Source organism: Durotheca rogersii (genome assembly GCF_024521655.1).
Source record: "Durotheca rogersii strain YMJ 92031201 chromosome Unknown GGS23scaffold_4, whole genome shotgun sequence".
NCBI lineage: Eukaryota > Fungi > Ascomycota > Sordariomycetes > Xylariales > Xylariaceae > Durotheca > Durotheca rogersii.
In genome coordinates, this window is record NW_026251235.1 from 106,902 (window position 1) to 126,312 (window position 19,411).

Sequence of the window (19,411 nt, forward strand, 5' to 3'; positions counted from 1 at the left end):
TTCACTTTCTCCAACACAGGTCGGCAGTTGTAATAAGGACACGGCATCAAATGCGCATCCCTCGGATCCCTCCAGGAGGGTTTGCAGAGGCCCCTAGAAAACACCGGATCTTCCAGTTGGGCAGACTGGCATTTATTTTTCGCCCTCGATCCGGGGACCATTCCCCGTTCAACGTACTGAACTTGAATTACAGAAACTATCAATAGGCGAAGCCGCGATCTGTAATTTTCAATGAGCCGAGCTACCAATGCATTTCATATCTAGCTACAACCTCCGTGATCCTCTCCCCCAGGCTCCATTTCCACTCCGTACCCAACTCCTTTGCCGTCGAAGACGCTCTGTGATATTCTCTCGGATAGTGCTCATAAGCTGTTCGCTTGCGGCGTTGCCCTAATGTAACGTATGAAGTCTCCCCGAGCTCTCTCCGCAGCCTGCAGAATGACTCGTATTGAAGCGTTTAGGACGTTCGGTCGTGTCAAGATATAGTAGAGTCCGGTGAATATCAAAATGATCAAAATGAAGAGTGGTAGAGACAGCAAAACGATTCCCGACCGCCGATCATTTCTCTCTGCAAGACTTGCTGCTCGACAATAGATGCCGAACGAAATCCATAAGATGGCGATAACCCAGCAACGGAGCAAGTAGTAGGCAATGTCTCTCGCCCAATAAACCAGCAAGATGGCAAGGATGGGCGCGGCGAGCGTCAGAGTGATCACCAAGAAGTGCGTGGTCAGTGTCCGGAGTGCGAGGTAACAAGTCGAGGCTGCCCGGGCCAACAGGTCGATGAGCCCATTTGTTTGGGTGGAAAACCGATGGATATGCGCGTCTAAGGATTCTCCCTCGGCTAAGCCTGGCGGTGGGTATATCAACCCCTGGAAGTAGACGACCAAACAGTCGGAGATATCGATGATAGTCTGGCCCTCAAGCTCTGTTTCGTCATTGTCCTCTGGATATCTGCCGTACAAGTGCAGCCCGAGAGTGCCTTTCCCCTTATTCTCTGGCTTGTAACGAGTGATCTTGGGAAACACGGCGAACTTGACCCTAGCGCCTCGGATGCGATGATACTCCATGACACTACGCTCTTCGTCGTTAGAGGGCACGTCGATCTGTCCTGGAGGGGCATTCCCTCCGGCGTCCCGCGCTCTCATAGCAATTTCAACTTTCGCCCGCCACTCCTGATCGAGAACCTCGTAGAAATCCTTGGATTCGCGATAGAGTTCCATGTCGGATTGTTTCTCGATGGCATAGTCCATGCGAGCGCCGGGCGAAGCGGACAAGATATGGAAGATGGAAGGCGACACGGCCATGCAGACCTGGATCATACCAGCGTACGAGATTATGTTGTGGAGTTCCTGTAAGAATAGCTCCGGAGTGTACAGCTCCCTCCGAGGCCAGATCTCCTTGAACACGTTGAGCAGCGGCAAGAAGATCTTCATCGTCTTAGCCGTCAGCTCGTCGACTGCAGGCCAGAAGTTTCCCGGCAGTAAGCCTGCTTCGACACCGTACCGGGCGGTGATAGCGCGAACGGCTTTGCGATGATACCCTTCATAACCAAGTTAGCGGAGAGACCCTCGGCGATATATCTCGTAGTCTGACGCCTAACCTTCTTTTTGCAACCACCGGTCATCGAGCCTTTCCAACTCCTCTCGCGTGGCCTGGTCCGCGCCGAAGAGAAGCTCATTAAATATCTTCTTTTCCATGACCTGTGCCAGGATTCCCACTATGAGCCATCTCCGCTGCGTAGGGTGGTTCAATATGATAGGCCATCCGCCGCGGGTTTGATCCTCGTGGGCGACGAGGCGGGCGTACTGGATGAATTGGTCGGTCAGGGGCGACGCCCATATATCGTCGCCCGCTATTCTAGTTAGATCCACCTTGCTGTCGAACCATTTTTTTACAAACTTGACCGTCCTAGTGTATAAATTGCCATAATGCTTCTTGAAGAAGTCGTCGTCGTAGTCGGCGGGATGCGACTCCTGTTGTAAAAGAGCTGCGAAGTCGATGTGCGCGGGACGGTTGTCCAGTGCAAAGTCATCCAAGTTAAATGAGAAGCTCCCTCGAGTTCTTCTCTCGGCTCTTCCTTCGCCTTGTGCTTCACCATCTCCATAATCACTGTCATCGTCGTCTTCCGATTCTTCGTCCCGATCCGCGACGTCCCTAGGTGCGGCTTTTGCGATCTGGCGGATCGTCCATTCCCTCCAGGTTCCTCGTTTCTTAGATGCTCTGATATATGGCTGGAACGGACCCCATTTTGCGTCGGGATCTCCGGCTACGGTGTGGTAAACAAGCTCCAGAATTGACTTGGGATACCGCGTTGGCCCTGCCGGTTCGTAGGCGATGGGTTCTGCTTCCAGGTCGGTATCCCGGTCGTCGATGCCTATGACAACTATCAGTTATCAACAGCCCAAAAAGAGAGTCAGGAGTGATCAAGGGGAGATACCTCTAGAACCCGATTCGGCCCCGGTTCCCGAAACCGCAGCCATTGGATTTGTGGACACGATCACTTCGAAGCTGTGTTGCTCAATCCTCGGGATGAAGTTGTACACAAGAAGCTTGCGTGATAATGGTTAATCACGGCTTCAAGATCGTTGAGAGGATGATAAATGGCGCCAGCTGAAAGAGAAGTAAAAACTAAAACGCTTCTAGAAATTTCATCAACTGGACAAAGAAAGCCCCCAATCCCACAGTTGCATAAACGAAACGAGAATTATGAGGAGGTGATCATCGGATGCTTCCGTATCGCTCTCGCTGGTTTCGTTTGCGCCGTTGAAAGGGTACATTCCAGGGTTGAAAGCATCCGAGAAACAGCCTTCATTTCACGACAGAGACTTTGTAGCACTCAGGCATCTGTATGTTTCACTCTCTTCTGCCATTCTACAATAATACAACAAAAGAAGGAAAAAAGCGTCATAGACATGTACCCATAAACTAGGCAGGCTTTGCGCGAGACTAGACTAAGCTTCGAACCACAATCAATATTATTCAGTCTCCGGTCTCCTTTACACCCACGAGTCATTTATTATTTCTGAGAATTGCGCCGTAATGGCGTAATTTTCAGGTATCATACAACTTCATTGTCTCCCCCGCATAATATTCCACGGTGAATCTATGGTGCGGGGTAGTATTGGGGGTTCTGTCCCGGTGTCTGGTAGATCTGCTGGCCAGGATTCACCTGTTGGGGAGGATAATGAAGGCTACCAGCTTGCTGAGCCGGCGCCGGAGACGACGATAGGGTCGGATGGAAGGCGGGCTGGGTAGGAGGGGGTTCGTTCGCAGCGACGAATTGTGGCGGGTAACCCTGGGCGGCCTGAGGCTGCATCTGGATTTTCTCCAGGTCGATAGGCATAGCCCTGAGCCCAGCCCCTCTATGACGATGCAGCATGACGCCGTGGATGGAAAGCGAGACTATGTAAAGAAGACTAGATCGTGTTAGCATTCACGAGGTGTCCCGGGCCGAGTCCCAGTAGCTTACAATTCGACACCACCCAGGCCGGCGGCGGCGGCCAGGCAAGCCGAATACACTGTATACACGAGCTCGATATCGGAATAGTAGTAAATATAGTTGGACAAGAGGGAAAACAGGGTAGCGACTTGAGAAGCCAGGACAGCGAAGGATATTAACCAGAAGATGACGAGGAAAATATCCAAGCCGAGGATGGCCCAGTAGTTGAAGGCCTTGGGGGGGCCGAAATGCGCGACCAAGCAGTAGATAGTTGAGATGAGGGTTACAATTGCCTAGAGACGATCGCGTGAGTGCCGCCATCCGTCCAACGAGCTCCGTGGGAGTTCTCGTACCGTAAACAACATGAGGGCATCCCCAGCAAACACGAGGGCGGATACGCCAAAAGCGCTGAGTCCGAGACAAATTATGCCTATGATCAGCTGGACTATTCGAATAGCAATAAACCCTTTGGGGTAAAGAGGAATGTGCTCTTTCCCTGGGGCTCTCTCGCTGGAGTATAGTGCCATCCTGTGTGATTAGGAGGTTGATGGCTCGATGGGGAGTGTATGACAGAATAGTGCCCCGTCGCGACCAGATGGAAGAAATCACTAGAAACCCACTAGAGAGGAACGAAGAGGGTAGAAGGGCGGCAGGTGTTTAAATCTGGCGAGGGGTCGGGGAGACGCTTCTCCTATATGTATAGAAGCGCGGTCCCTGCGGAGTGCGTAGCAAACAGACAAGAGCAGGAGGCAGATTTCATCGATATATCAATATGCCTTACCAGGATGTCTATACATACCTTATCTGCCTACCTTTCAAGCTCACTTAAAGCCACTTGTGGATCTGACGGAGCCCCGGCAGAGCGAACTCGGGCGTCTTGCAGAGGCAGAGGAAGGGGAGAACCAGGTTTACCGGGACCACCTTGATCCTCAAGTGAGACGACGGACAGCCTATCAATACCAAGCCCAACACGAACTTGCGTCGACTTAACCACTTACTTCTACGGCTGAAACTCTTGCATTGGGGGGCGCGGGCACATATTACAGATTATCCCTGCCAGCTGAAGGACATCCCCCCCCCCTCCCCAGCTGATTTTCCTATCGTCTTCTGCTATACACACACGTCGGTAGGCTGTGGGTGTAATAGATCACGACCAGATCATTTGCCACGTTTCCACTCAGACCGGTGAGGTGATTGTTCCCGAGAGTGACGCCCCATCAGTGCGACACAGCACGGAGCGCCGCGACTTTTTCGACCTGACGACTTCTCAGGCCAACTTCACAGCTTGGGCTGGCTGTGGCGCGGCCCGCTGCTGAACGTGAGGAATCCCGTTATTTCTCCCAGCCCGAACGCGTAGACCGCGACATCCTGCCGCCGCCCTACTACGCAGGTACCTACATCTAGGTACGTGCAACGACTGATGCTCCTCCACCACATGCTCGACGCTGGATGGATTTCACCGTGTCGGTGCTGTTTCACGCGCACCACAGGCGCCTCCTGTTTACCGTTTGTGTCCAATCACATAGGCAGGTAGTAGGTATATACTAATTGACACATAGAGAGGGGTTACCCGAAGCCTGAATGCCATGCCACGAGTATTCTGGGGCTCTAGACCGGCTACATGACCTAAGGGCTCCTTTCCTATCAATACACGTCTAGATATCGGCTTGGACGTGTGCTAGGTAGACAGGCAATAATAGAGGCTTATATTATACCTACCCATACTCCGCACTACGAATTAGCTCACCCAGGAAATCTAGCTGACTCAAGTAAGATATCTTCTATTGACCTGTCCGGTGGGATCGAAAAAAAAAATGTGGCTTAAGCGCTTCGCCCGCGCCGTCGAATTTTAAAAAGCTTGGCACGGATGGAGATGGTTGCTGTTATACATAGGTAAGACGGGCGAAAAGATGCCCTGGAAGGCGTTGTGATCAATATTCGTCTCTCGAAATCCACCTACATTATCGAGCCGGTTTTGACTGGCTGGTGGCTGGCGGTGATTCCCCAGTGAGAATCTCGAGGCAGGCCTGGAACGGAAGCAGGCTGTCAATCGTTGCCCTCCTCTTCCCATCCCCTTCTACCTACATGAAGCCCCCCTCGACGTGCGACGTCTCTCCTTCGTCCCATCAGATGTGCTGCCATGTAGTAACGCTAGCGCCATTGGCAAAGAATAGCCAGTCCCCTACATTAGGATGAGAGCCTCCCCCCATGCCACACAAACCCAGCGCCTTCGTGGTACTGCAGGCTACGAGATGAGACTCGTCGCCATAGGTACGTACGGAATATCCTTGTTGGCGTGTACAAGAACGCTGCGGTGCTGTCGTGAAGTGGCAAGGAAAAAAGCACAGGCACTGCCTAATACATTGTACCTCCTCCTTCATCGGCCATCTCAGATCCTCGTAAATGCACATACCTATCACTTTCTCCTATTTCTTCTTTTTCTTTTTGGGCCCAAAGCTCCTTTTGGAAACAATCTCGACGCCCGCAGAGCAGGCGGGCGCTCGGGTAGGAACGGTTGGTCAATAATAAGCCAATCTAGGGCGTATGAGCCGGGTCTTGCCCACGCGATGAGTGGCGGACAATCACCCCGTAGAGGATCGGTGGAGGATCGATGCATCTAGCAATGGAGACAGGAAAACTACGCACAGCATATTAGGAAGTAGAGGACCGAACTTGATTTGAACCCCTGTCTCCGCTTTGTCTCTCCTCGGAAAGGAGTGAGTGAGCATCGGATATCAAGATACCCTATCTGGTGGGCATGGGCCGAGACTCTCCGTCGTGAACATACCTACTGAGCCTAACCACTCCACACAGGCTATCTCCAATCCGCTACCCCATGGCATGTGATGTGTAGCATACACGTGCCGTGCATTCTCTTTGTAAGTACCGTACCCTCCTGTGGGCACCGGCGAATGATGACCAACGAGGCCGGGAGAGCCTCATTCCACTGCTAGGGACGTTTAGCCGGAATCAGAATCTTGAAACTACAAGAACTAGTTATACTATACCGTCCTTGTTTGACCCGAAGGCAGAAGCAGAAACACCCGACCAGATATAGTCTTGTTAAGGCCAGTATGATACCTAATCAATAACAGAGAAGCGTCACCCCCGCAAACCTTCACGCTACACCGTGACCTACGAAACAAAGGACCCACAGCGTTAGCGACGGCAGTAAATATTGCCCCTCTAATAGTAAAGATCCTATGGCTAAGGCGTTTAGCCCATTGCTACTGTCCGTCTTGTCCTTAATCCCCCCCTGCCTATCCGGGACAAGGCACACCTGCTCCTCACCATCTCGAAATCTCCACGTAAGCGGGGGGCCGGAATCCATATGCTAGGAGAAATTGTGGACGAATTTGCGGAAGAGCGCCTATGATGGTGCGCCAGACCTCATCTGAAAGCTAGAAGAGTGTAAAAAACAAATTGACTAAGGAGGGAGCGATGGGGAGGAAGACCCGGGTCTGGTTCATCTCACTTTCAGTTGACAACAAGTCTACACGTCTCAATGTCCGGACTATACACGTGAAACTCGAGGCTTCCCCCAACCGGCCCAGCCGAGCTCAAACTCCGGGTTACAGCGCCGGACAGGTCGCAAAGCGGGACCTGTTTGGGGGCCCCTTCGACGACCTGGCAGCCCTCGAAGTTTCGTCCTCCGCGCTGACGACAACCCGGCAACGGAACCCCGGAAACCGCAACCTGCACCACCTGCCGCCAGGGAGCTCCATATGCCCAGCAAACTTCTGGCGCTCCCGAGCCCACAAGGCCGGGCGTCGGCCCGGAGACGAGAGAAGGGGGGGGAAGATGCCCGACGGCGACGACCCCGCGCCCGAAGGGGGGCCGGGACCGCCGCCCCGCTGGTCCGAGGTCGAGGACGGGATCCTGAAGGAAGCCGTGGCGCGGCACGGCGTGTGCCGCTGGAGCGAGGTCGCGAAGCTGATCTGGACCAAGGACGCGGGCGACGCGGACGCAGCGCCGGGACAGCGCGAGGGCGAGCCGGGGTGCCGTCTCGGCGAGCGGGTCGCCCCCGGCCCCCCCGCGACAGGGCGCATATTTCCCGCTCCCGTCTGCGGCGCCTCCCCTCCGCCAACCGCAACCGGAGCAGGGGCCGGCATATGGAGCTACCTCGCGCCTCACCCTCTGATGCCAGGACGGGCCCGCGGCTAGAGGTCGCGGCCGGGCGGCTCCAGATACGGATCTCCAGAGGGTGTCTCTTTGCACACGACGAGTGGGTCGAGCGACCGACACGGTCCCACGTAAATACCTTGACCCTCACCTCATGGTAGAAGAGGACGAGACGGAGGTATAAAGGCGTTGTTAGCGGTAGCGCTGAGAAACGACGGCGGCTCGGGTGAACGAATCCGTAACTAGGGGAGAAAGCGGCCTTCCTCCGCCTTTTCTAATGAAACGCGCCATCCAGATCCGCGCTCCACAGGAACCCGCCCGGACTCAGAACCAGCAGTAACACCCAAGTGGCAAGGGAGCCAGGGGCGATATGGGAGGCGGAGACCCAACGTTATCTGGTGCCTGGCTAGGCAGAGCTCACGCTATCCGCATCACTCAGCGACGCAGCATCAGTTCTCGCGGCAGATTGACCTAAAAGATGCGGAGACGTTATCTTTGGCCAATTAGCCCAGTGCCTTCGACAACCATAGCCTCTGTAGCGGTGCTAGATGTCTAAGTACAAAAATGGTGTTTCTTCAGTTCTCATCCGCGATCATCACCTCTTCACATGCAGTTTCTCCCTCCTGAGTCACTCATACCACGAGTCGCTTCTAGAAAGGGGGTGGTGGGAGGGGGGGCTTCTCCGAGCTCATTAACAAAAACCCATAAAGCCACCGCTGCATGCAATCAGTCGGCTATCATATTCTGTCCCCCCCCCCTTCTTCCCGTTCCCCAAACCAATGTGCTATTGCCTGTCTATTGTAACGTAAATAAGGCGTAAACGTAATAAAGTGAAATAAAGAAAGCGACATGAGCACCATAATCCTCCCGGTATAGCCATCTCTCCCCAGGAGACTTGTATCGGGGCCAGCGTATTTAGAAAGGGGCGAAGAACGCAAAGAAGAGAAATCATCTATGGGGATGGGTATGTTCTAGATTTACCTTCCAAGCTTGTTGGTGTATGAACTCGAGGCAGGCTGAATCGTTTCGAGTTACGCCACCTAACCCGTCGGGGGCTTTACGAGTGAAGCTGAACCAGACGGTTCCGCGACACGCGATGAAGTGGAAAGAGTCCATGGGGTATCTGCTTGAGGGCTACTTGAAAGAAACGCGAGAATAGAAAATACGGGTGCGCTCTGTTCTGGATCTCGGGGCCAACAACACATGGTGGTGGCAGCCCCGGCCTTCGTTGTTTCGAGCCCGTTGTTCATGAGAAATCATCTGCCGTTGGCGACATAACTAGGCGATCGACACGTTTCACCAACTCCTTAACCTCGCGAACGATCTCGAAGGCGATAGGTGGTAATGTCTGAGTCCACATTCGCCACTCCCGGTCAGATTCGCCAAGGCCACGGGCGGACAGATCTTTGCCCTGGTCACCGGCTTCGAGTATGCGTTCGCGACACGAAGATAGACGTTCAACCATGCCGCCAGGGTTGCCACACGACTCAGTCTCCTCAACCACCCTCTCCACGATGTCGGCAATCGAGGTTATCTGCTCGTTGATCTGTTGGATGGGCGCATCGCTGCGAATAGAACTGACCAGACCTTGGATGGTCTGGACCATGATCTCGGTCTGGTCTTCGAGATAGATCTTCAGGTCTTCGTTCTTCGTGTCTGGTCGGCGGACGCCGTTGGGCGCGTTTGGTGAATTTTTCCCGGGGCCCAAGTATGCCATCCCGTTCATGCCACCATTTCGAGACATCAACCCTCTCGAGTTATACTGCTCGCTGGATTCCCTCGGCGAACTGACGGGACTGTATGCGGAAGAGTTCGCGCTGTCGCGTATCCCAGCGCGGAGGCCCTGAAATGTCGGAGGCGGTACTAGGGGGGAGTCGTGCGATCTCAAGTACGCGTCGGGCTGCGTAGTCGTAGTACGGTTCGAAAAGAACCCGGTCGACTCCACTGGAGTAACCACGCCGTCATCCTCGTCTTCCAACTCGCCAGCCGGCGTGGCACGTATCTTGACAGTCCGGAGTAGTTCTACTAGGGTAGCAACGAGATGAGAGGCTGCTGCGTCAAGGAGAGAAACGGGGGAAAGCCCAGCTGCTGAGGCAAAGTTCTTCGAGGCGGTAATTAGATTGTTGGCAGTGGCGGATACTCGACTCTTCAGCTTCTGGTATTGCTGAACCAGCTCCCCATCATTTGGTTGAGACTCGTCGATGTCTTTCGTGATACGCCGGACGCTCGCCACAACCGACTTCATCGAATCAATAACCCTGTCGGGATCTTCACTTCGTGCCCTCCGCAACAATTCGTCGATGGCGATTTGGAACTTGGTAACGTGCACGTCTCTAACGAGGCCGCTTTCTTCTGCAAAGCCCTTCTCTCGAACATACTTAGCCGCATCATGATCAGTTGGCAGGCCCATCGACGAGGCGCGCATATTGCGAAGCTGGGCCTTCGTGCGGGTGTACCGACTTCGCCAATCTCGAACCTCCTGCTCCAGACGTTCGACGGTCTTCTCCAGGTCGGCTTGCCTCTCCCAAGAGGGGCCGTGTTGCTGAGAGAGCACCTTCATCTCTTCGAGGAATTGTCGAGCTTCGTGCCGAACGCTCTCCGTAACCTGTCGCTGGTCCTCTAGCGCCATGCGCAGCTCCTCGTTCTCCCTCACGAGATCGGGATCCCCGCCTCCACTCCCGCTACTTTTCCGGGCATCTTCAATCTCCTCTCGTAGCTTCCGTGTCTCAGCGGCGTGGTCATCTCTCATACGGTCAAGCTCGTCCCGCAATGTGTTGTTCAAATTTTGCGCTTCCGTCAGCTTATCCTCCAGATCTGTCCGCAGATCTTCCCACTCTTTCTTTTCTAGGTTCGAAGCGGTAGTACGCGATCGTTCGCCGTCCAGCACTTGATTTAGCTCGTCGTCCTTCTTCTTCAGCTGGTTTTCCATGTTATCTAGCTTCTCTCGCAACTCGCGCACTTGGGCTTGGTAATCATCGATGAGCTTCTTATCCATCTAGGAGAGGCATTAGTAGTCGCAACATCATCACACCCAGCCAGAAACTTACTTCGGACACACCAGCACTAGCGCCGGTATTCCTCTTACTCTCTCGGTTGACCGACTGTAGAGCATCGTTCTCCTCATCATTCGACCCGATACCGTCGTCGTCTTCCTCGAGCATTGTGCTCTTGTTGGGGACGATGGTATTGCTTTGAAATTGTTTTGGAAGGGGCCGATCGAAGTTGCCATTTCCCAGGCCCGGCGATGGAGGCACGGGATATTCGCCGTTAGCCCTGGCGACCGCCGAGCGAATCGAACTAGCATCCGATGGTCTTCGCATTCCGCCTAGCCCTCGAGGACCCATGCCGCCGATTGGCGTGCCGGCCCGGCTCGAAGGCGTTCCTGGGTTGCTCATTCGGGGGACCTCGCCGGCGATAAAGCGGGGAATGCGCCTTTCCGACTCGCAGAAAACATCCGTAGCTAGATCTCGGAATCTCGGGGGGACGAGCGTCGACAGCTTCTGGCGAGCCTGGTTGCGTTTCGGGTGGAACGTATCTTCTGGTAGTAGGTAGGCGGGTGGGCCGACATTGGGCGGCGCATTGGGTGGTCTTCGACTATAGGCCTGACGTCGTAGTAATTCATCGTACACATCGGTTGATAACTCAAGAAATTGAACCGAGGATAGGCGCAGCAACTTGTCGCGTGCTTTGTTAGGAGGGGGGTTTGCCCTGCCGTCCTTCGACGTCGAGGCCAGGTATCTTCTCAGAGCAAGATAGTGTTCGCCTAAGATCGCCTCGGAATCCTCGCGGATACTCCTCCCGCTTTCGCTTCTCGCGTAGGTACTAGAGCGGCCGACCGAGGGCGGCGGCGAAGGGGCGCCGACACTCCCGGGGCCGGGTGGGAAGCCATTCATGTTCCCGTTGGAGCTGCTCGAGTCAGGCGGCGAGACTGGACCGCGACCGTTCGGATATGGGCCACCGCTGTCGGGATTCTGGTATCTGGAGATGCCCGACCACTCGCTGCCAGCGCCTACTGAGACAGGCGAAAGCGGCGCATTTCGAGTATTCATGGTAGTTGAGGCGGGAGGGAAAATCACGACGAAAGGTCGGCCGTTCTACAACCCCAAAATAATATAAAGGAGGGTCGAGAAGGATCTAAGAGTTGCGCGCGCCACACGTCAGGGGTGATGGTGGAAGGAATAGAGACAGTTGTAGACGTCTTAAGACTCGACTCGGCGTAGTATAGCCAATCCCGACTCAACACAACCAGTGCCCCCTTTCTTCTTTGCCAGACTCGGGTCCAATAAAAGATAACGGGCGTCAAAAGTCGGCAAAATCCTACAAGCGTTTCCCACCCAAAATATACGGCTGGCTACTTGAACCGAGACAAGATAGGGCAACTCTGCGGTAGCTGATTCCAAGGTGTGAATGAAGGCGTGTCATCCGGGGGATTTTCTCTCCCTCCTACTCTCTGCCGATTCCCTTGAGATGGCAGATGGTCGCCGTCGACGGCGATAGGATGTATTACGGGAGAATAAGACCGGGAGTGAGTGCGACAATCAATATAGCGCACTTCTGCCACAAGTCCTCAGGTTAATAGGAATTATGGTGGCGGCTATACCCGCGCACGAAGGTAGAATTAGAAATATACAATAAAGGATTGAAGTGAAGGGTGAAAGAGGTCCTAATACAGGGAGAGGGGGAGGGAAAGAAGGGCAGGGTGGTTAAGAAGGGAGGAAGGGAAGAGAGAGGTGCTGATGGTGGCTGGTCACGTCTCACGTTCTCGGCGGGGATGAAGGGTTGCCAGGAGGATTCCTGCAGGTACAGCACACGCAACAGATGGACACAAAACTACCTCACAACTCCCAAGGTTGCTGGACGTGTGTGTGGGTGTGGGTGTGTGTGTGTGTGTGTGTGTGTGTGTGTGTGTGTGTGTAGGGTGTGGTGTCTTATGTGGAAGTGGGAGCAGGAGACGGAGACGGAGCGGGAGTCTTCTTGGTGAGAGATTTGGACTCCAGTATCGAAAATTGGTAGAGAGCCTTGAAATCTTGTGGTGGTACGTGAAGCAGGGCCGGACAAGGGAGGGAAGAAACCCGCGCCGGCCCAGTTGGGAAAGGGGGAAATCCACCGAACAGGGGGGGATTCGAGGTCGTTGCATGCGCGTGTCTGGGAAGTATTTAGTATGTACATGGCCGACTTGGATTAGTGAGCCGAATACTCGCAGCTACTCTTGATAGGTTACGTATACCACCCATCCACCCACCCACCTGCTACCTAGTATGCAAATACATATTAGTACCCGTACCTGCCTAGGTAGGTACCTAACCTAATCACCGTAGGTACTAAGCACTCCTACCGGAGGAGGCGCCCACCTATGTAACACGCTGGCAATGATGATGCACATGCATGTGCCCAAGGTACCTTGCGTATTATCTACTTCACTAGGGAGGGTACCACGTAAGTAACCTACCTCTATCTGTATTTAAACCCATCCCGACACACACATAAAACAGCACTGCACAAGCACAATTCGATGGCCTGAGATCCCTTCCGGCATGCATCTTTACATTCCACGCTGCTACGTAAGCTGATGTCTGTTATTTGACCTTGATCCGCCTGCCCATATGTAGATAGGTATAGGTTTCGCGAAACCTTTGCAAACGTGACTCGTGTGGGCTAACCTTTTGCGACTACGCACCTGGGCATGCAGGACGGGCCTATCCACCCCGTCGAGACGGTCCCGTCATTTCTACTACGCCCTCTTATCCCTCCCACTATCCCAAGACTGTAAACTGTTTAAGACCTAGCATGTGGAGGGAGGAAGGGCGAAGGCGCGTAAGTAGTTGCTAGCCTACCTTCACCCCGTTCAAGTTTCTACGAGGACATGGTGTTCTACCTTAGGTACCTAACGAAGGATCTGGTACTACGTTAGTATGTCAGTTTGTACTTCTATATATGGGCTGTCGATCGTTGTAGATGTATATGCAGACTCAACAATCGGTTCGAGGCAGGTAAGTCGGAGTCGATATCCGCTATTAATGCGCAGCCATTAGGCGCCGCTTCGTCAAAAACAATAACGATGCAACCCGCCTACCTGGGCTTTGAACCGAGCACACGGGTCCTATTTATTATTACCTGTAGCTGTAAGATTAACGATTGGGCGCCTCGTGGACCTGCCTAAGGAGGTCGGGTACATGCCTAGGTGTGAAGGCCATTGTATGTACATACCACCTGTCTTATGCCGCGTAGAACTCCCCAAACCGTCAACAGGTGACGCTGTCGTCTACTCGCATGGCGCGCGCCAGTTTTCGGACTTCAGCAATACCTACGTGGAACGGAAACCATCCGTAACCGTCTGGCAATTGTCCTTTGCGTTCGAGCTGCCTCCGAGCCCTCGTTGCTACCTATTATTGCCTGGATACCGTAGCTGAGGTCTGGTAATTTTGCAACATGCACGTACACTTGTCAAGTCGTTACACTGCCCCCTTTTTTCATTTCGTCATTTCCTACTCGCGCGTCCCTTCTTCTTTCCTTGTTTTTTTTCCCCTTCGCCCTGAATTTTTTTTTTCCTTGCCTCGGGCGACCATTTCTGCCGATACGGGAATCGTTAGACCTGCATGCCTATTATCCTTCCAAGTTCTCTCGACTGGCAGCGCGGGAGAGGAGAGATCGAGATTGGGAGGATCGGCCGTGGAATTCCCCCATCCCGTCAAACCTCCCCCCCTCCCAAATCCCCAATGGGGAGAAGTGGAAGGACGAGGAGGAGCGGGGATGCGGTACATCGCGTTATGTACCGGTTCGTGGGGTCCACCAAGATTTACTCTACGATTTGTCTCCGTTCCGTCAGCTAAAGCAGGAATAAGTCGGGTACCGCATATTACCTCTGTAAATTATGTACATACCTACAGGCACGCCGCATATGCCCGTCTCCCATACGGTGTGCCAGTGGCATGAGGAGGTCGGCAATGCGATGTTGACATTCACAATCTTGCGTCCACATACATGACATCCTGACATGCCTACCTATCCAGATATACCTATTCGACATCCGTTAGGACGCCGGGGAGGTCATATATGTACACTAGGCGCCTAGGAATCGCGTCGGCACATGCTCGCAGACCGAGCTCTGGTTCTCTATTGGCCTTTCGGATCCAACAAGGCTCTCCGGCGTTGCCCAGCTCGCCTCGCGCGCTTCGTGCGCGCACGTGCACGTATTATGCCTGCCTACCTACAGACACGTGTACTACGCAGTAGGTATGGGGCGGCAATCTCATTTTCTCGAGACTCACCTGAAGTCTAGGCTAAGGGCATACTCACATGTACGCATCCCCTGCCTGTCGAGGCAGACACCAAGCGGGCCAATTCGCCCTCAATCCTAGCCGTCTCTGTAGCTCTAATGGCCGGAGGAAATGGGCAGTTGATATTCCCGACTACGAATTCTTACCGAGCAGTGCTCAGGACAATTATCTCGGTTCGGGTTCCTCGGCCATCGCTCGAGCTGCGAAATCCGTATCGCGTCGTACACATGTACGTACATAGGTATGTCCTCCCTCAGTGACTCCTGGAGGCCTGCAAAGCCTCACGAAATTGCTAGAAATTTCGCTTAAGTTTTATCGGATACGCGGGCCAACTGACTGCATGCAGCTGTAGCTACGACATGTCCATGTTGTTATTCCGCGCCTACTTGCTCTTCCTACCGATATGTGAACCACCTGTGTCAAGGATTACTACCTAGGTAGCTGGGTAGGTAGGTAGGTAGGTAGGTAGGTATACGCTGCTCTTACGTGATGTGGACGTTGATAGCAATCATGGGCTATCACCCTCAAGCCCCCTAATTCGGAGATGTCAAGTTAGCAATAGCTGCGAGCCGCTTGCCACTATCAGCTATAGGTATAATTTCCGATAAAAGTCGTCATGGACGTCGTTGAAAATCAGTCTATGACATCCATTCAAGAGATTATCTGAGATTATTTAACCATAGGAGTAATAGGTGGGATATGGGAGGCTGCATCTGGATAGCTTCGAAGATCGGGGGCTATGTACGTGCTAGCTTAGCCCCCGAGAGTCGTTAAGATTCTCTTGATTTCGTAATATCGGGGGTGGCGCTCCGAAGTCTTCACGATGGTGTTATCAAAAAGGGTAGATGCCGCATATAGATTCTTAAGAACCACCACGGCGTGTCCCCGCTCACTACCTACCCATGTAACCCCTTTCAGCTATGTATAATGGGGAGGCCAAGTATCTAGATTGGTGCCGTTTCGCAGATCGTAACTCTAGAGACAGCTTCAACCCTGGTGAGGCACTGGTGCACAATATATAATCTGAGTGTGCGAGACAGACGCTCCTCATCCCTAGAATCCCGGCCAGCGCTAGCTATGGTAGGTAAACTTGGCATTAGGTGTTCGACGATAGCGAATGGCAGAGCCGCATACAATTATTGATCAAGACACGATCTGGTAGGCCGAGAAACGTTGTAAAATCATCTGGTTTAAGCACTATACATGTTAGCACCAAAGGCCGTAGCTGGCCGTCCTCAGCTAGTAATAAATCATTGGCGCTGTGAACGGCGGTGGTAGAAGCGACGGGACAGGGCCGTAGTTAGCTGTATGTAGGTATCTGCCCTATCATGTCCAGATACACTCAATCGAGTCCTCGGCATTCGGAGGCCTACTGCCTCGTGAATGAGCATGTAAGTATATTTAAGAGGCCCAGGTACCTATACGCCGATATATATGTAAATCTCCAACTGTTCATAACAAAATTACCTGATCCCGGGGTATCATTAAAGAAAGAAGCAGACATTCGCCGCAACTGCGCCTCAAAACCATGCCAATGTCCAAGTCGCCGGGAGATTCGGCCACCTCTCCTGCCACTCGCCGATGATTTCGGGTACTCGTTCGTCAAACGAGGCCCGGCTGGCAGCGCTTGCCATATCAAACGCGGCAGATCCCATGGCTTCTCGCTCCTCCCTTGCGACTTTGTTCAGCGAATCAGCGAGGTCGAGGATGCCACGTCCACCGATGGAGGCCTCTTCGTGATTATCCTTGATATCGACGTTGATGACGTGAACGGGCCTGTTGAGGGGAGATCCTCGGTTTAAGAGGTCGTCGATGACCGCATCCCAGCATCGCTCTTCGCAAGTAATAACTACGTCCACCACGCCCCCTTCAGTTCCCTCACTACCGCGGTCCGAAGCGTGCTCAGTCCTAGGAATACCGACCTGCCAATCCTGCCATCGCTCCGGGCCCCATTTGACTTGTCTGTTCCTTCCTAGCATGTTGAGCAGGCCGTTGGCGGTGTAAAGCCTGGGGTCCTTTTCGTGAAGCTCCTTGTACATCGCGTCGTACGAGACCTTGTTGAATTGGTAGACGTTCGGCTGGGTGATCGAGGGACCCGGAAGTCTAACGAGAGAACCGGTGCCGAAAGAAATGACGGGATAATGAGCTTGCGACAACCGGAGATGTGCCTCCATCGATCTTCAAGGGGGTCAGTAAGCACTTGCGTCATCGATGGGGACCAGGGTGAGTCAGGACTGGACGAAACTGTGCGAGAGAGGCCGCACCTATTTTGGTTACTCGCGCAGACCGTACAGAACTTCAGCTTGAAGCCGCCCGGGTCCTCGCGCTCGCCATTCACTGCCGGCGCGGGAGCCGCGGAGGCTTCGCGTGCGGCCTCCATAGGATAGATCGCGCGCCGTCCACTTCGCTACCACGAGTCGGGCTCAGGGATCGTCGACTTCGACACGCTCCCGAATGGTTATCGAGGCCGAAAGAGAGTCGCACTGCTAAGGAGATGTCAACGCGGGCTTACGCAAATTAGAACGAGAGAGCTGGAGAGCAGGCAGAGAAACATTAATGTTTCCTAGAAATTTCAGACAAATGTTGCGTATGGTAATATGTAAGGGTGTCACCATGAAGAGCTCAGACAGCTCCAATATCAATTATCATCATCGTAAAGGCCAAATAGTTTACACGGACTCATCCGCCCGAGGGGTTGACATGCTGCATAGGTACTCACAGTGTAGCAGGGGTGGTGCCGGGATACGCGTATGTTGTTCTGTCTAAGGGCGATGTTGATGATGTCGACGAGAGAACTGTGCGGTGCGACTTGCGATGGGAATTTACGGGGAGTGGAATGGATCCAATCGGCGCATGGCTGGAGGTTTTTTTTTCTTCCGTTCTGACGGTAGTCCGGTCTGTTCTTCCGTGGACTACATAAATGCGCCTACAGCACTGCATTATTCTGATAAATTGGTCGTTGCAGCATAAACCCTATGCCTGTGCGAGTCCTTGCTGTATTGGGTGTTGGTACCTAGATGTGGTACAGATCGGCGCCTTAGGCAGGAGGTAGGCAGAGTCGATAGGTACCTACGTACCTGCCTAAGACACCTGACGGCTCCCAGCACAAAGGAGGCGATTCCCATTGGACATTCCCATATGTGGTTCGTGCTACCGGGACAAGATCGGGTAATGGCAATCCCAACACCTGTGCTGACTTGGAACCTCGGCCTACGCAGCCTTGCAAGTCCTCTGTGCAGCAAGATGTTTCCTCGAAACCTTTTCCAAAGCCGCATAAACCCAGCTGAGCCTCATCTACGACGATCATATTTTTCACTTGAAACTGCCATCGTCTTGACAGCCAGACTGCCGTTGTTCTGAGGTCTGACCTTTTTTGCAGGGTCTAGTAGTGTGCACTACAGGTACCTAGATACCTACCTGCTATCCTACAAAAAGGTGTACTCATAGGTACGAGGAGGTAGGACACAGGTACCTGAGAGAGAGAGAGAGAGACAGAGAGAGAGAAAAGGAAGAAAGAAAGAAAGAAAGAGATTGGACAACGCAGGATATGAAACAGACGGCCGTGTGACCCCAACAGTTGCGGTGGGAACTTTGGTGTTGGCCAATGGGGGGGACGAGGTGGTGCGCAGCCAGAAATAGAAACATGGCCCGCATGCCTACATACCTGCGTTCATACCTCCAGGTTGTATAACATACCTACCCATCTTCTCCGGCTTATCATTTGCGTTCGATGCAGCATTCGATCCAACCCGCATTCGACGCCAGTTTCTGCACATACACAGGTAGTGGGAAGGAGGGGGAGGTCAATTGACGCCCATGCGTGTCTACGTACATACCCCCTACCAACAGATAACCTCTGGTATACAGGCACAAGTCGGGACTGGCTGCCCTCCTTAATGATGGGCGTCGCTCTTTCGAAACGTTTCCCGAGGATTACCTATACCGACCTATACAGCTCTACCAGATGGCCCTCTTTCGAGGCGCGTTGGCATCGTATGTTTTTTTCCTTCTCCGTTTGCTGGGCATGGCACGAATCGCATGTAGGTAGGTATGTGTATGTGCATGTATGTACGGTATGTTCATACCACCCCAGGTAACCAACCTAGCTTAGGTTAGGTGTCTCTGACCTACATGGGTTGTATTTTACACGCAGATACGCGCGTGTACCCTCCGAGAGAGGCACGTTACGGTAGGTACCTAGTCCATACTACGTGCCTCTATAGAGCGCGTTGTGTAGCAGCTATTCAGTCCAGAGACAGGCTCGAACAGGCTCTGGCCGGATCCGGATCGATCTGTCTTGCAGTCTCTTGTCCCACCCGGAGACGGGGAATATAGCGTGCTTAATTTTGCAGGGCTCGTGCTGGCTGGCATCGCCGGGTAGACCGCTTCTTTGTGCCCTCACGTCCATGCATGCTAGAGTAAGGGGAATGACGGACTGAGGGATCGGCTGGGAGGGAGTCACGTGTGTGCGGCGCGAGGCCACTTGTTTCGTCGTTTCCTACCGAGTCCCTGCGCCGCTCTCCCGCCGGTTTGTTCAGATTCGTCCACTGCGTCCGCAGGAACTTCGCAA

At 53.4% G+C, this 19,411-nt stretch overlaps 5 protein-coding genes across 5 annotated transcripts; 1 reads left to right on the forward strand and 4 right to left on the reverse strand.

Moving 5' to 3' along the window:
* Window positions 1-298: 298 nt before the first annotated feature.
* GGS23DRAFT_350723 (uncharacterized protein) lies at window positions 299-2,661 on the reverse strand. The gene is made up of 3 exons (XM_051513125.1): window positions 2,441-2,661; window positions 1,604-2,386; window positions 299-1,543 (listed from the first exon to the last, which is right to left on the reverse strand). The coding sequence occupies exons 1-3, from the start codon at window positions 2,481-2,483 to the stop codon at window positions 363-365; spliced, it is 2,007 nt and encodes a 668-aa protein (XP_051374399.1). The 5' UTR covers window positions 2,484-2,661; the 3' UTR covers window positions 299-362.
* A 133-nt stretch (window positions 2,662-2,794) lies between these two features.
* GGS23DRAFT_350668 (uncharacterized protein) lies at window positions 2,795-4,221 on the reverse strand. Its single transcript, XM_051513124.1, has 3 exons — window positions 3,796-4,221; window positions 3,473-3,735; window positions 2,795-3,419 (listed from the first exon to the last, which is right to left on the reverse strand). Exons 1-3 carry the CDS (start codon window positions 3,967-3,969, stop codon window positions 3,107-3,109), a joined length of 750 nt encoding a protein of 249 aa, XP_051374400.1. The 5' UTR covers window positions 3,970-4,221; the 3' UTR covers window positions 2,795-3,106.
* Window positions 4,222-6,143: 1,922 nt separating this feature from the next.
* GGS23DRAFT_350740 (uncharacterized protein) lies at window positions 6,144-7,888 on the forward strand. The gene has a single exon (XM_051513127.1). The coding sequence runs from the start codon at window positions 6,884-6,886 to the stop codon at window positions 7,604-7,606; it is 723 nt and encodes a 240-aa protein (XP_051374401.1). The 5' UTR covers window positions 6,144-6,883; the 3' UTR covers window positions 7,607-7,888.
* An 878-nt stretch (window positions 7,889-8,766) lies between these two features.
* GGS23DRAFT_350738 (uncharacterized protein) lies at window positions 8,767-11,962 on the reverse strand. Its single transcript, XM_051513126.1, has 2 exons — window positions 10,612-11,962; window positions 8,767-10,559 (listed from the first exon to the last, which is right to left on the reverse strand). The coding sequence occupies exons 1-2, from the start codon at window positions 11,611-11,613 to the stop codon at window positions 8,811-8,813; spliced, it is 2,751 nt and encodes a 916-aa protein (XP_051374402.1). The 5' UTR covers window positions 11,614-11,962; the 3' UTR covers window positions 8,767-8,810.
* A 4,037-nt stretch (window positions 11,963-15,999) lies between these two features.
* On the reverse strand, window positions 16,000-17,743 carry GGS23DRAFT_553808 (RNA polymerase II subunit A C-terminal domain phosphatase SSU72). The gene is made up of 2 exons (XM_051515494.1): window positions 17,106-17,743; window positions 16,000-17,019 (listed from the first exon to the last, which is right to left on the reverse strand). Exons 1-2 carry the CDS (start codon window positions 17,219-17,221, stop codon window positions 16,362-16,364), a joined length of 774 nt encoding a protein of 257 aa, XP_051374403.1. The 5' UTR covers window positions 17,222-17,743; the 3' UTR covers window positions 16,000-16,361.
* Window positions 17,744-19,411: the final 1,668 nt, after the last annotated feature.